General features: G+C 43.7%; 1 protein-coding gene and 1 long non-coding RNA gene across 8 annotated transcripts in view; both read left to right on the forward strand.

Annotated features, from left to right (window-relative positions):
- The window catches only part of ADAMTS17 (ADAM metallopeptidase with thrombospondin type 1 motif 17), a 361,254-nt gene that overhangs the window by 296,972 nt on the left and 51,789 nt on the right, over nt 1-12,493 (forward strand). The window contains exon 20 of one of the 7 annotated variants that reach the window (XM_067755891.1): nt 5,567-5,884. The exons of the other annotated variants lie outside the window; for them this stretch is intronic. Coding sequence (XP_067611992.1) covers nt 5,567-5,594 — 28 coding nt within the window. The 3' untranslated portion in view covers nt 5,595-5,884. Of the gene's footprint in view, nt 1-5,566; nt 5,885-12,493 lie in introns of those variants that run through there. 7 annotated transcript variants of the gene reach the window in all.
- Nucleotides 772-5,471, forward strand: LOC137233259 (uncharacterized). The gene is made up of 2 exons (XR_010947397.1): nt 772-1,937; nt 3,147-5,471. It is a non-coding gene; the product is annotated as an uncharacterized lncRNA (long non-coding RNA).

The following is a 12,493-nucleotide window of genomic DNA, read 5'->3' on the forward strand; positions in this document are numbered from 1 at the left end:
TTGACAGAGGGTGGAAGTCAGAGGCTGGCTTGGGACCCCCTGGTAAAATCATTCACCTTGCCTCAGCACAGTCATGGTGGATTTATCCATGCTGTGTCCTGCCCCCGCCCACGTTGACTTGATCTTGATCTGACTCTGACTTTGACTTGACCCTGAACCCTCCCAGTAGCCCTTCCCATTCCATTCTCTTAGCATCAGTTCCTGCAGAAATCTCTTAAATCTTTCCTTCACCCATCATGCTTTACTATGGCCTTTATTTAAATAGATTTGTTTCAAAGTTGGGAACAAAAGAGCATTATATCCTTATTATGTGGAGGAACCAAGGCACACAATTTGTTAGGCTCAGTAGCTAATCAGAAAAAGAGTGAAATGCTCTCTCCATATTACCCAGAGGTGGCCTCACATGGGGGGGTTACTGAGGTCATGGACTCGGTCGAGGCAAGCATGGGTTCAGGTTCCAGAGCCACCACTAGCTACAGGCAAACTCATGGACAGGTTACCTGATCTTATCACCTATAAATTGGGAAATTAGAACCTCTCTCATAGAAATCTTGAGACGATTAGGTGAAGTAATGCCTATAAATTCCTCCGTCCTGAGTAAGTACTCGATGAATGCTAGCCAAAACCATCATCCCTGCTAAGCTACAAAACTCTATTAATGATAAACATCAGCCAGCTGTTGGACCCCAGCATTTATGTGTTATCCATCATTTCTTAAGGCACCACATACACACACACACACACACACACACACACACACACACACACACAGACTTTTAATACAGTGTATAACTACACAATTTAAATAACCCATGGTGGTGTTTTCCAGGTAATGAAGGTTTGGGGGAAGGTCCTAGTTTATGCTAACATTCCCTTGTCAGAACAAGTTTATATAATTTTCATGTATTTTAGGGTAAGTAAAACAGCAGAACCGTCTTGAGTGGTTCATTTCTAACCTTATGAATATTTCTGAGCTCTGTATTTGTGGACTTCAGATAATATTGTCAGCAGGATGAGGGTAGGACTTGGGGAGGAAAAGGGATTATGAAAGGTATCAGCATCCTTCAAACCCCAAAGTTGGGTTATGGCTTAGTGAGTGACTGGAAGCTTCACAGATGTGTCCCCCTCAGTGGCTCAGTACAAAGCGGGCTGGAGAGGCAGTGGGAGTGAGAGTGATGAGGTCCTACTTGATGTGGTTGGATGTGAAATGCTGGCCTCTGCCAGCACCTCTGCCTGCTAACCTATATTTGAATTTAAATACCACTGAAGGAAGGAGCCTGGTGAAATATAAGTACATAATTTCCAAGAGGAACTCCTTATGGCGTTCAGAGCAGAAATTAACACCACAGAGGTAATGAATGTGCTCTGACCCACACCAAGCACATGGCTCAGGCGTGTTTCCTTTCTGTGACTCCTAATCTGCTTCCTTGGAAGGGAGCATTCCCTGGCCACTTGGAGAGAGCTTGACACTAAATCTTGAGAGCAGGGAGGGAAAAACTTTCAGCTGCACCTGCTCAGTGAGTTGTCAAGGAGGACAAATGTTGACCTAAGGGACAACCATGCTCCAAGAGCTAGTCAGAAACAAGCGTGGGCTTCAGGTGATGATCCTAATAGCACACGCAGTGGTTCTCCTGCACCAGAACCCCCTGGGGTCTTGTTGACCCACAGAGTGCCTGGCCCACCCCCAGAGTGTCTGATTCAGCAGATCTAGGGAGGGATCTGAGACTCTGCATTTCTAACAAGCCTTCCGATGATGCTGGTTCAGGTACCATACCGAGAGCCACTGGCATATGGTAACAAAGGTTACTTGAAATTTTAACTCAAGAAGTATGATGAGAACAATCAAGATTGGTGAATTGGATCCTGTGACTGGAACTTGACAGCAGATGCAAAAATCCTCCAGTAGAACAAGTGTGTGGCTAATCTGGGAAGGAAAGGTAATCAGTTATCTTATCTTCTGGGGGCTGGAGGACTAGAAGGTCCGGCGCCCAGACCATTGAGGGGAGAGGGCAGCTGGAGCCAGAGACCCTACAAAAGTGAAATACAGGCGAGATTATCAAGGAGGCTCCAGGACTTACACAGCAGAGGCTCCCATGACTGGAGATGGAGATGGGGGGTCAGGCAGCTGGTCGCCCAAGTTTATGGACAAAGCACTCGCCATTTGCTCTTCTCTCAGAAGATAAAGGATGCTGTGAAAATGTTCATCACTCTGACTTTAATTCTTACAAACCAGGAAGGAGGAGTCATTGGTAGGACAGTGACCAAAACCTGGGAAGCTATGACTGATTGTATCATTCTGCAGTTTGCCACAGCAAGGAAAGGGAACTCTGAGCAAGATTCAGCACAGAGAATAAATAAAGGTCAAAGTAGAGCTAGTTCTGATTCCGTAGCTAAAGAAAGTCAACATAGCTCAGCAGGTAGGGGAAATTCTGGAAGATTCAATTCAGATGCCATAATCATGGACAGACCCAGTAACACATAAAGGGGGAGACAGACGCAGAGCCAGGGGCTACCTGGCAGCCCTGGATTAGTCAGATGTAAAGGCCCAAGAACACCAGAGAAAGGGGCAGAGGGCAAGGGCAGGTAGAAAACAGTTTGGAACCTCAGCAGAGAGCTCAGCTCAGGCCAGACAGGCAGAGGCCTGCAAGCTGAGCCCTACTTACAAAGTGTCTACAAAGATAGCTTTTTGTTTTTTATTAAATTAACCTTCACAGTAAGAAATGCTTGAAGATAAGCCAAGGAAGGCCAAAATCCTGCTCCAACCCACTGCTGCTTTTCAACATAAGAGAATGGAATTAAAACCGGGACAGGTAAAAGAAAGTACCGGAGCATGGCGGCCAGGAGCAGTACAGAGAAGGTGGAGCCTGAGCCCCAGGAAACAGTTTGTATCCAAGTTCAAGAATGAGGGCTCAGCTGCTGGGTTCCCATCCCAGCTTCACATTTGCCACTGGGGGACCTCAATCAGCCTTTGTAAAACAGTGGACATAGATAGCACCCACCTCATAAGGCTGTCATGAGAATTATATGAGTTAATAGAAATAAATTGCTTAGGAGAGCTCTTGGCACACAGTAAGCGCTAAATATGTCTTTTTTATGATCACTGTCATCATCACGATTTTTCAGAAGTGTCCAAAACCCCATTCCAGGAAGAAATTCAATCCAAGATGCTACAAAACTCTACAGATGTTACCTCCAAGTCTCTGCCGATTGGTTCTATGAAATTGTGGCTGATGAAAGAAGAGCCAGAAATCTGAGGGTGGGTTTCAATTTCCCAACTGGATAAATGGGCAAGTCCGAGGAATGCAGCGTCAGCCTACTGTCAATCCCTGGCACAACTGGAGGACAAATCAACGATTTAGACGGATGGTTTGTGTGCACTTTAGAAAAGAAGGCGTTAATGAGAACACTCAGTGCCTGTCAGACAGTGTTACTGGGGCATGGGTCAGGTTGGCAGAACACTTAGCAGATCTCCATGATATCGCTGTGGATGAAGCAGGAAAGCAGGCGGGCTGATGGCCTATCACCATGGGGCTGCCACTAGACCCAGATCTCTTCCATCTGTGTCTAGGGTGGCCCCTGGTGGGTCTGTCTGCAGCACTGCCTGCGGAGTTGTCAGGCTCCTGTCATGTGACTCTTCTGGTCAGGGCTCCATGGTGGGGGCTGCCATGCGATCAGGAAGCTCCACAGAAACCTGTGGCTGTTCAGTCATAGGGCTCCTCCCGGAACCTGGCACCCACTCTGCTCTCCCTCCCTTCCATCCCCCACCCACTCCTTGTGGTTCCAGCGGGGGGCACACAGACTCCCAGTTCTCAGTGATCGTAAGGGTGTGTTGATACAGGACAGAAGACAGGGAAGAAGAATGTGCACTGAAGTTTTTATAGCTAGCAAAACTGTCCTTCAAGTGTCAAGGCTTTAGAAAAACAGTTTTAAATATGCAGAAACTTAGGATACTGAGCCCATGAGCCCTTCTTGAGGAAGCTGCCAGACCAGGACTCAGCAACTTTTTCTTTAAAGTGAAGATATTAAATATTTTAGCTCTGTAAGCCATGTGATGTCTGTCATAACTACTCAACTCTATCATGGTAGCACAAAAGCAGCCATAGACAATAGATAAACAAATGGGCAGGGCTGTGTTCCAATAAAACTTTATTTACAAAAACAAGTGTCAGAAGGGATTGAGCCCTCAGGCCATAGTTTGCCAACTCCTGTATGATAGGATGCTCTTCATCTAACTGAGAGATGGCTGGGGACACTTTGATAAAAGGGCTGATGGTGGACATTTTAAAATGTTTAATTCTAGAGGTAAAACTAAAGCAAAGATGGAGATAGGAATATTTAACAATGAAGATATAACAGTAATGAATATTTATGCCCCAAATAACACAGCAACTACTTTGTAAAGCCTAAACCACAGGACATGCAAAGAAATATAGATAGAAATTTATTGGGTATATGTGATTCTTAATATAAGACAGATCAAGTGGCAAGTAAATAAAAAATAAGGAAGGATATAAAAGGCCTAAACAACATAATCAGTAAGATAAATCAGATATATCAAATACTACACCCTGATAATATAGAACACGCCTTTTTCTCAAATGCACAAAGAAAACATCAGTAGGTTCCTAGTAGTAGAAATAGTAAAAACAATAGCCTTTGATCACAAAGCAATAGAGTTGGAAATTAATAAAAAAGATTTTTAAAGTGCAGAAGTCCCCTCTACCTGGAAATAAAAATTTACAGGATACAACACCCACATTTGGCAGTAACTCAAAAGTGGGGAGACCTGGAGATGTCCACTGACATTAAGCCCAGCCTGAGCATTTAAAGCTGTTCCTTCATTCACTCATTTAACAGATTTAACTGAGCAACAGTTGAGACTACCTGAAGATGAAGAGGCCCCTCTCTGCCTTTCAGAGCTTGCTTTGGGTGGGAAAGACTGATAGGGAAATAAGGCAGCTCCAGCCCTGTGGGAGAGCTCATGACTAGGGCATGAGACAAATGCCCAGCTGGGATTCGTGTGGATGTGTTGAGGTACCAGGAAGCAGTAGCTGTGCCATATCACAATAGGACTGGGTGGAATGTGGGGGAGAGCCCCCCTCACCTCTCACTGGCTGTGTGACCCTGAGCAGGTTACTTCACAGGAGCCCCCCTTTCCTCATCTCACTGGGAATCAACATCTGGCATGGAGAAGGGTCCAATTACTGTGTTCTTACTGCTTATTGACTTGAAGCTGGTCAGGTTATAACTGGAGAGTGTATTTGTTAGGGCCACATTCTAATGAAACATTGGCTGGCTATGTCCACAGCAGGAGATGGGGGTCAAGGGTGAATGGCCTGGATACTGCTGCCTCATGAAGAACAACAAAGGGTATGTACATTGATTAAAAAAAAAAAAAAGAAGAAGACTAAAGGGACCTCGAAGGATTTCAGAGACCATCTTGCCCTGGTGCCTTTACATACTTTGTGTCATCATCTAGAGAACAAGCATACCTACTCTGGTGCTTCAACAGGCTAGTGGGACAGACATCCCAGTCATAGTGTAATGAGCTCCCTGTCATACACAGATCTGAGCAGCCCCTGCTGGTCTTCTGAATGCATCACTCATCACCTTGGATCCAGGACTTCAACTTCTGCCCTTTGGAAATCATCCAAAATATAATGGACAAAATTGGCAACCACGCAAATGTCCAACAAGTATGCACTAGTTAAGTAATATGGCTCTATCTACACAATGGAGTGTTATGCAAGCATTAAAAATCACTCTTGAGAAAACATTTTTGATCACATAGGAATTGCTTCTGCTATCAAGAGTGAAATAGGCAAAATAGTAAATGATTTGTTTATAGTATGACATCATTAAAGAAAATATGTTTAGAAGATTAGGATCCTGTATGTTCTTTGGTTCTCTTGCTTTATATTTTTATGTACCTTCCAGATTTTCTACAATGTTGCATGAATTATACTTATCATTTCTACTAAGTAAACAAAAAATATAGCTCTAGAAGAGATTCCTAAAATGAGTGCAAGTGTAGACAGAAATACCCTGGGGACCAGCACAAAGATAATTTTAGGAAGCTCTGGATCACTTCTCAGTTTTCTTCATTGACAACCATGGAATTCAATTAAAATCAGAAAACATTTGTTGCATCCTTAACAAGCACAAGGCTCTGTGCTAGAAACTTTCATTCAGAAGAGCCAGGGACAAGGATCATTCACAGCAAAACGTGACCAGGCCTTTGAGGGCGAAGTGAAGGGAGTCTGAACTCTGAGTGACTCCAAATATTTTGCCAGGGACTGGGACATTCCCTACAATTTTCTAAATAAAATTTTCTTTCGTTTTCCTAAAAGTAAAAATTGACAACATGCAACACTTGGAGGAGGAGGGAAAAGATGTCTCAGAACTCAGTCCAACAAAACTTGCTGTAGAAGTCTTTTCTCTCTGGTTCTCCACGGTGGAGTAGGGGGCGGCCAGTCTCGTATGCCCGTGTTGGTGGGAAATCCTTAAAGCCCAATTAGACAGAGACACCTTTGCAGAACAGACACTTAGGAACCTGTTTTTACAAATCAAGGAGAAGCAACAATGATCTAGTGAAAATAGATCATTCTGACAGGATACTTGCTGAATAAAAATCTCAAAAGCATGCAGGGGGATTTCATGCCATAGACTTAATAATGCCAGAAATAAAATGAATCTCTTTACTTTCTGCTTGGAAGCCTCAGGAACATGGTTTCTGTAGCTCATTAGCTATTAAAATTATTAACAAATTATTATTTTCAATTGAAAGTGGTTATGGTATTCATTATTTCCTCTCATGCCAAGACTCTCTTTAGTCTACTCAGAACATGAATTGTCCAGAGCAATCCAAAGTTTCTAAATAGTTTTGGACCAGGTTCACTGACTTTGGCCCAGCAAGCCACTCAGGGTTGAGTGGCTAAAGGAATCCGTTACGTAATTTATTGAGAACTTAATTGAGACTAATTATTATTTCTCATTGCCTTGCCTGAAGAACATCTGCCCAGCATCTGCTGTGACTCCATTTGGTTGGGATGTTTGAATTTTTCTGTGAAGTGAAATAAGGGGCATGAATATTTTATTGTGGATTTATCCCACTGTAACTTTTTATAGGAAACTGCTGGTTGTTTTATTAGCCAGCAGCGTTAATAGACAGTGTCTCTCCTGCTGGAGCCAAGGTTTAGGGTGTACTCAGAACACACTGCCTTAGCGAGATCTGCCCCTGAGGAGGAGGTGGGTGGGTCTGTGAAGTATGTGGCTAAGTCAGTGTTTGGGAGTGGGGAGTGCAGATCCTGGACTGTTCTGTGATGTGCCTGCTAAGACCCAGGTCCATCTGGAAGGGGGCACAAGTTGATAACAGGTTGACCATATATGACCAATCACTGGCATATCCATGTGAGAAATGAATAGGAGCCATTCACCCCATTTCACAGAGGGAAAAACAAAGTTTCAGAAGTTCAGCAGCCAAGGTCATCAAAGACTTAGTGAGCCCAGACTAGAACCGAGCCTCTTGCCTCCTAGGAGGCTCCTGGCCATGACGAGGTGAAGATATTCTTAGGGGAAACAATATCCTTCACACTGTTTTGGGAACCAGGGGCAGAAGAGGGCATATCCAGGACCACCAGAAGAGCTCCTGGAGGGGCAAGTACTTGAGATTGGACAACTGAGAGAAGTGAGGAGGCTGTGCAGGCAGAGGGAATAGTGTCTGAGTCTCCAGGTCTGGGAATATCAAGCAGTCTGGAGAGGGAGGAGCACATGGGGCCAACCAAAGCCAGGGTGGTAAGGCTGGTCCTCCTACCTTGATCTGTCCTAAGTCTTCTTTTCCTTAGTGCAGAGTCTTATTTTTGTTTGCTTTCATATATTCATGAAAACATCTGCAATCCCTAGTGGGATGCTGGAGGAGCATGGGATGAAGGAATGACTAAATTATCAGACTGGGCCTTGAGTGCAACTGGCCCCTTGAGTGGGACTTCAGGATGTGAAAGACAGTAAGCACTAGGGAGCCATCGAAGGTTTTAGAGTGAAGAAGTCACATGACTGAAGCCATGGCAGAGGTGCACAGACTACTTGGAAGGAAAAAGAGATCCCATGGTGGGGAGGCCAGTTAGGAGACTGTTACAATACCCCAGGCAAGGGTTGCCACAGAAATGGGGAAGAGAAGTAGATTTGAGATCCCTTATGGGAGTTGGCTTGGTGGACTTAGCAGCTGCTTGGACATGGCTCAGGGAGCAGTCCAAGCTGCCCTATAACCCTGCATGGCTGGTCTCTGGAAAAGGAGGGGCCGCCAGTTTTGGCAGTGGGGCAAAGAGGAATGGTTTATGACCTTGCCCACCCAGAACCAGAGGTGTGGTGGGACCCCTGCTGTCCTCTAGGTTGTCAATCACACAGGCCTGGAGTTCCCAAGGTGGAGAGTCAGGAGGCCTGTGCATCAAAATACTGATGGAAATCATAAGTAAGCTCTGCGAAAAGGAAAGAGGAAGGGAAGGGAAGGAAAGGAGGGCCATGGGAACAAAGGAGCCCAGGACTGAACAAGGGGAGGACTGAGATTCCTTGGAGAACAGGGGAGGAGGAGGCTTCAGAGAAGCAGAAGGCAGGGGGCAAGAGCTCCCAGCACCTGAGAAGTCAAGGAGGAACGAGCAAAAATCAGGCAGAGTTGTTGCCAGGGTCAGAAGTGTCAAAGCTGTCATCTACACTAAGGATTGTTATGACAAGTTATGCTCACCAAAGACCCTTAGTCATTTTAGTTAATGTGGGAAGGAAGACGCCACAGGATGCCAGCCACCAAGCAGGATTGGGGCCCCGCATCACTGGCCGTCTCCACATGGCTCTGGCCTGGATGTCTGTCACCCCTGGGGAATTTCTTCCCAGGCTCACTGTGGACATGACCTTTACAAGCCACACCAGCAGGGCCACCACTTCTAATACAGCAGCATGTTATGAGGCACCAGGGATTCGAAACAGACCAACAAAGTGTAACCGTGGAGGCTGTTGTCCAGGGGCCTGGCTGGCTCCTGTCTGCTCTGGAGGTGTCCAGAAGCGCCTTTGGCAGGAGGGGCACAGGGAGCAAATGTGAGGCTTGCAATTAAAGATAGTCGTGTGTGGGGAAGCGAGCAGAGCTGTAAATTCCCTTGCTCATAAAGCTGCACGCCAGAACCCTTGCAGGGCGAGCTCGGAGACAGAGTCAGCCAACTTTTCAGGCTGGTCGTGTTGGAGCCCTGCCCCTGCCCCTCTGAACACAACGGCCTTTCCCCTCTGTACCCTTTCCAGAAGACACAGAGCTGGCTCACTCCAACTCTGGAGAACTCCCCCTAGGAACATTTTCAGAGAATCTTGTGAAATTCTGAGCATTTTCATAGCCAAAGCGAGGCAGTGGCAGGGATGGAATGTCAGGGAGGTCTGCTTGCATGTTTTCATGTTGAATAATTTTGTGGGGCTGGGCAGCTGGGCCAGCTGGGCAGGGGCTCCTGCTGGCATTACTCAGGCCTCTGCGTATTTCTACAGCCCACTCTTCAGGATTTTGGTGTTGGTTTCGAATTGGTACCACTCAGACTGCTGTCTTGGGAAAACCATGTCACATCATGAATATGGGGAGTCTTTTTTTCCTAATCTTTTTAGGACAAAATTCTTGGGACTCACCTATTAAGCCAACCAAAAGACAAATTACAGGAAGGTGGGGTCAAAGCATTGACAGAGGACCCGTGTGGCGAGCCAGTGGTATAGAGTGGCCTCTTCAGGTCAGAGCCAGAGGAAGACACACATCCAGCCTCTCTGGTTTAGGTTCAGAACCACCATAGCTCCCTCCTTGGAAAATTAAAGTGAGAAGTCCTAGACCAGAGGCTGCGGAACCAAATTCCACAGCAGACATGGCTTGGCCTGCACAGGCGTCTTAAGGTTTTAGAGTTCATTTCCAACATTTTAAAACCAGATTTCAATAAGACTCTGAATTTTCAACCTTACTTTTAAAAAGGAAAGATGTGGCAATACTTGACCCACATGGCAACTGTGGGCTGGAGCCCAGTGGCTCCCGGGACAGGCATCGTCTTCATTCTCAGTTGACCACAGTCGCTGCCACTCTCAGAAGTCAAGGTCAGTTAGTACATACCGACCTGGCTCTGGGTTGTGTAATCATTTTTCTTACAAAAATGTTTATATGTACAGAAAAGTCTGAGTTTAACTAATAAACAACTATGCCTGCACCTCCCAATTTTAACAAATTTTCATGATTGCCATATTTTAAGTAATCTAAAGTAATAGCATGTTATTAAAATAATATAATACAGATACATTAAAAGTCCCCCTTGACCCCTCCCAGCGCTATTCTTCTCCCCTCCCCCATTAGTGGATATGCTTCCCCCGCTAATTTTCAAACTTTTACCATATATGCATATATCCACAAACAAGAGAGTATTGTTTGGTGCATTTAAACAGGCTCTGAGCATATGTATGTTCATCTTGCCTTTGGGATCTAGCCACGTTGCCACTGTGGCTCTGGTACACCCATTTTCTTTGCTCTATGTGATTTCATCTTAGGTATTTAGTCGTTTGCCATTGATGGACATCTGAGTTGTTTGCCAATTGGGGCTTATGTAAACAATTATGCAGTGAACATCCTTTTCCAATTTCCTTAGACACATGTGCAAGTTGTATCCCAGAAGTGTAATTACACAGTCATAGGTCTGCACACCTTGAGCTTTCCTCCAAAGGCTTAGCCTAGCGTTACCATGCCACCAGCACGGTAAGGGCTCCCATTGCTCCAGTCATGAACAAATTTGGTTTAGTCAGACTTTATAGTGTTGCCATCTGATGGGGAGGAAATGGTGCCTCATTGTTTGATTTTTTAAATTCCCCTGTGCTGTAGTGAGGTTGAGTGTTTTCATATGTTAAGAGGATATTTATATTTTTTCTGTGATTTATCCTCCTGTTGTTTGCGCATTATCCTGTTGGGCTACTTATCTCTTACTAATTGATTTACGAGCATTCTTTATACATCTTGGATTATAAATATTTTCCCTTATTTGAGGCCTCTTTTTTCACCTATGGTATCTTTGAGTAGAAGCTTTTATCTTTAATTTAGTTAAATTAGTTAACTTTAAATTTAGGAATTGTGCTTCTTTTGTCTTGTTCGACAATTTCTTCCTGACTTTTCAACTACAAATATGTTTTCCTGTGTGTTCTTCCAGAACTTTTAAGGTTTGGCTTTTCTTGCATATAAGAAGACTTTAACACATCCAGAATGTCTTTTTCTGTATAGTATGAGTTGAGACAATGAGTTAATTTCTTCCATATGATAACCTGTGCCTCTCCTCTGTATTATGTAATGGCTAGTTCACCCCGTTCCCACTGATTGATAAGGCTGTGTTTATGGTAACCAAGATAACAAAACACACCATGCTTTCTGACCACAAGAAAATTACATTGGAAATAAGCAGTAAAAAGAATAGTGACCCACTTTTCTCTATATTTTTGGAAATTAAAAGTATATATAACTCATGGGTTAGGAGGAAATGATATTGGAAATTACAAAATTTTCAGAACTAACAATTAACATTTCTTTTTTTCTCCCTATTTTTGGGAAGCTGTGGATTATATTTCTATTCTTTTGATGGTTATCCTTAAATGTGACCCAGGTACCTTAACTATAATGGTTTCAGTAGAGTCCAGAGTACTCAGAATCGCTAGCCTCTTCCCAAACAACACAGTGCCCTTAGTGCATGTGACCCTCAAACAGCCTCTACTTGTTCCTCTTATTATCTGGAGATTTAGTGTTACTATATTGAAAAACCAAAAATATTCTGGTATAACAAAAAGTTATATTAATTAGATGAAACAGACAAAATTCTTAGAAATACAAACTACTGTAACTGACTCAAGAATAAACAGATAACCTGAACAGACCCATAACAAGTAAAGAGATTGAATTAGTAATAAAAAAATTCCCACAGAAAAAAAGCCCAGGATCAGATGGCTTTACTGGTGAATTTTACAAAACATCTAAGGAAGAATTAATATCAATTTTTCACAACCTCCTCCGAAAAGTAGAAAAGGAAGCACTTTACAACTCATTCTATGAGGCCAGTATTACCCTGATAACGAAACCAGACAAAGACATCACAAGAAAACTACATGCCAATATTGCTTATGAATATAGACACAAAAATCCTCAACAAAATATTAGTAAATTGAATCCAGCAATATAAAAAGGATTATATACCATGATCAAGTGGAAACTTATGCTGGGAATGCAAGGTCCATTTATCATCTGAAAATCAAATAATATATCACATCAGTAGAATAAAAGACAAAACCACATTATTGTCTCAATTAACACAAACACACACAGAGTATTTTCAAAATTCAATACTCTTTCATGATCAAGACACTCAACAAACTAGGAATAGACGGGAATTTCCTCAACCTCATGAAGGGATCTACAAGAAACCCACAGGAACCATCATACTTAATGGTGAAAGACTAAAGG

Source organism: Pseudorca crassidens, chromosome 1, assembly GCF_039906515.1.
Source record: "Pseudorca crassidens isolate mPseCra1 chromosome 1, mPseCra1.hap1, whole genome shotgun sequence".
Taxonomy (NCBI): domain Eukaryota; kingdom Metazoa; phylum Chordata; class Mammalia; order Artiodactyla; family Delphinidae; genus Pseudorca; species Pseudorca crassidens.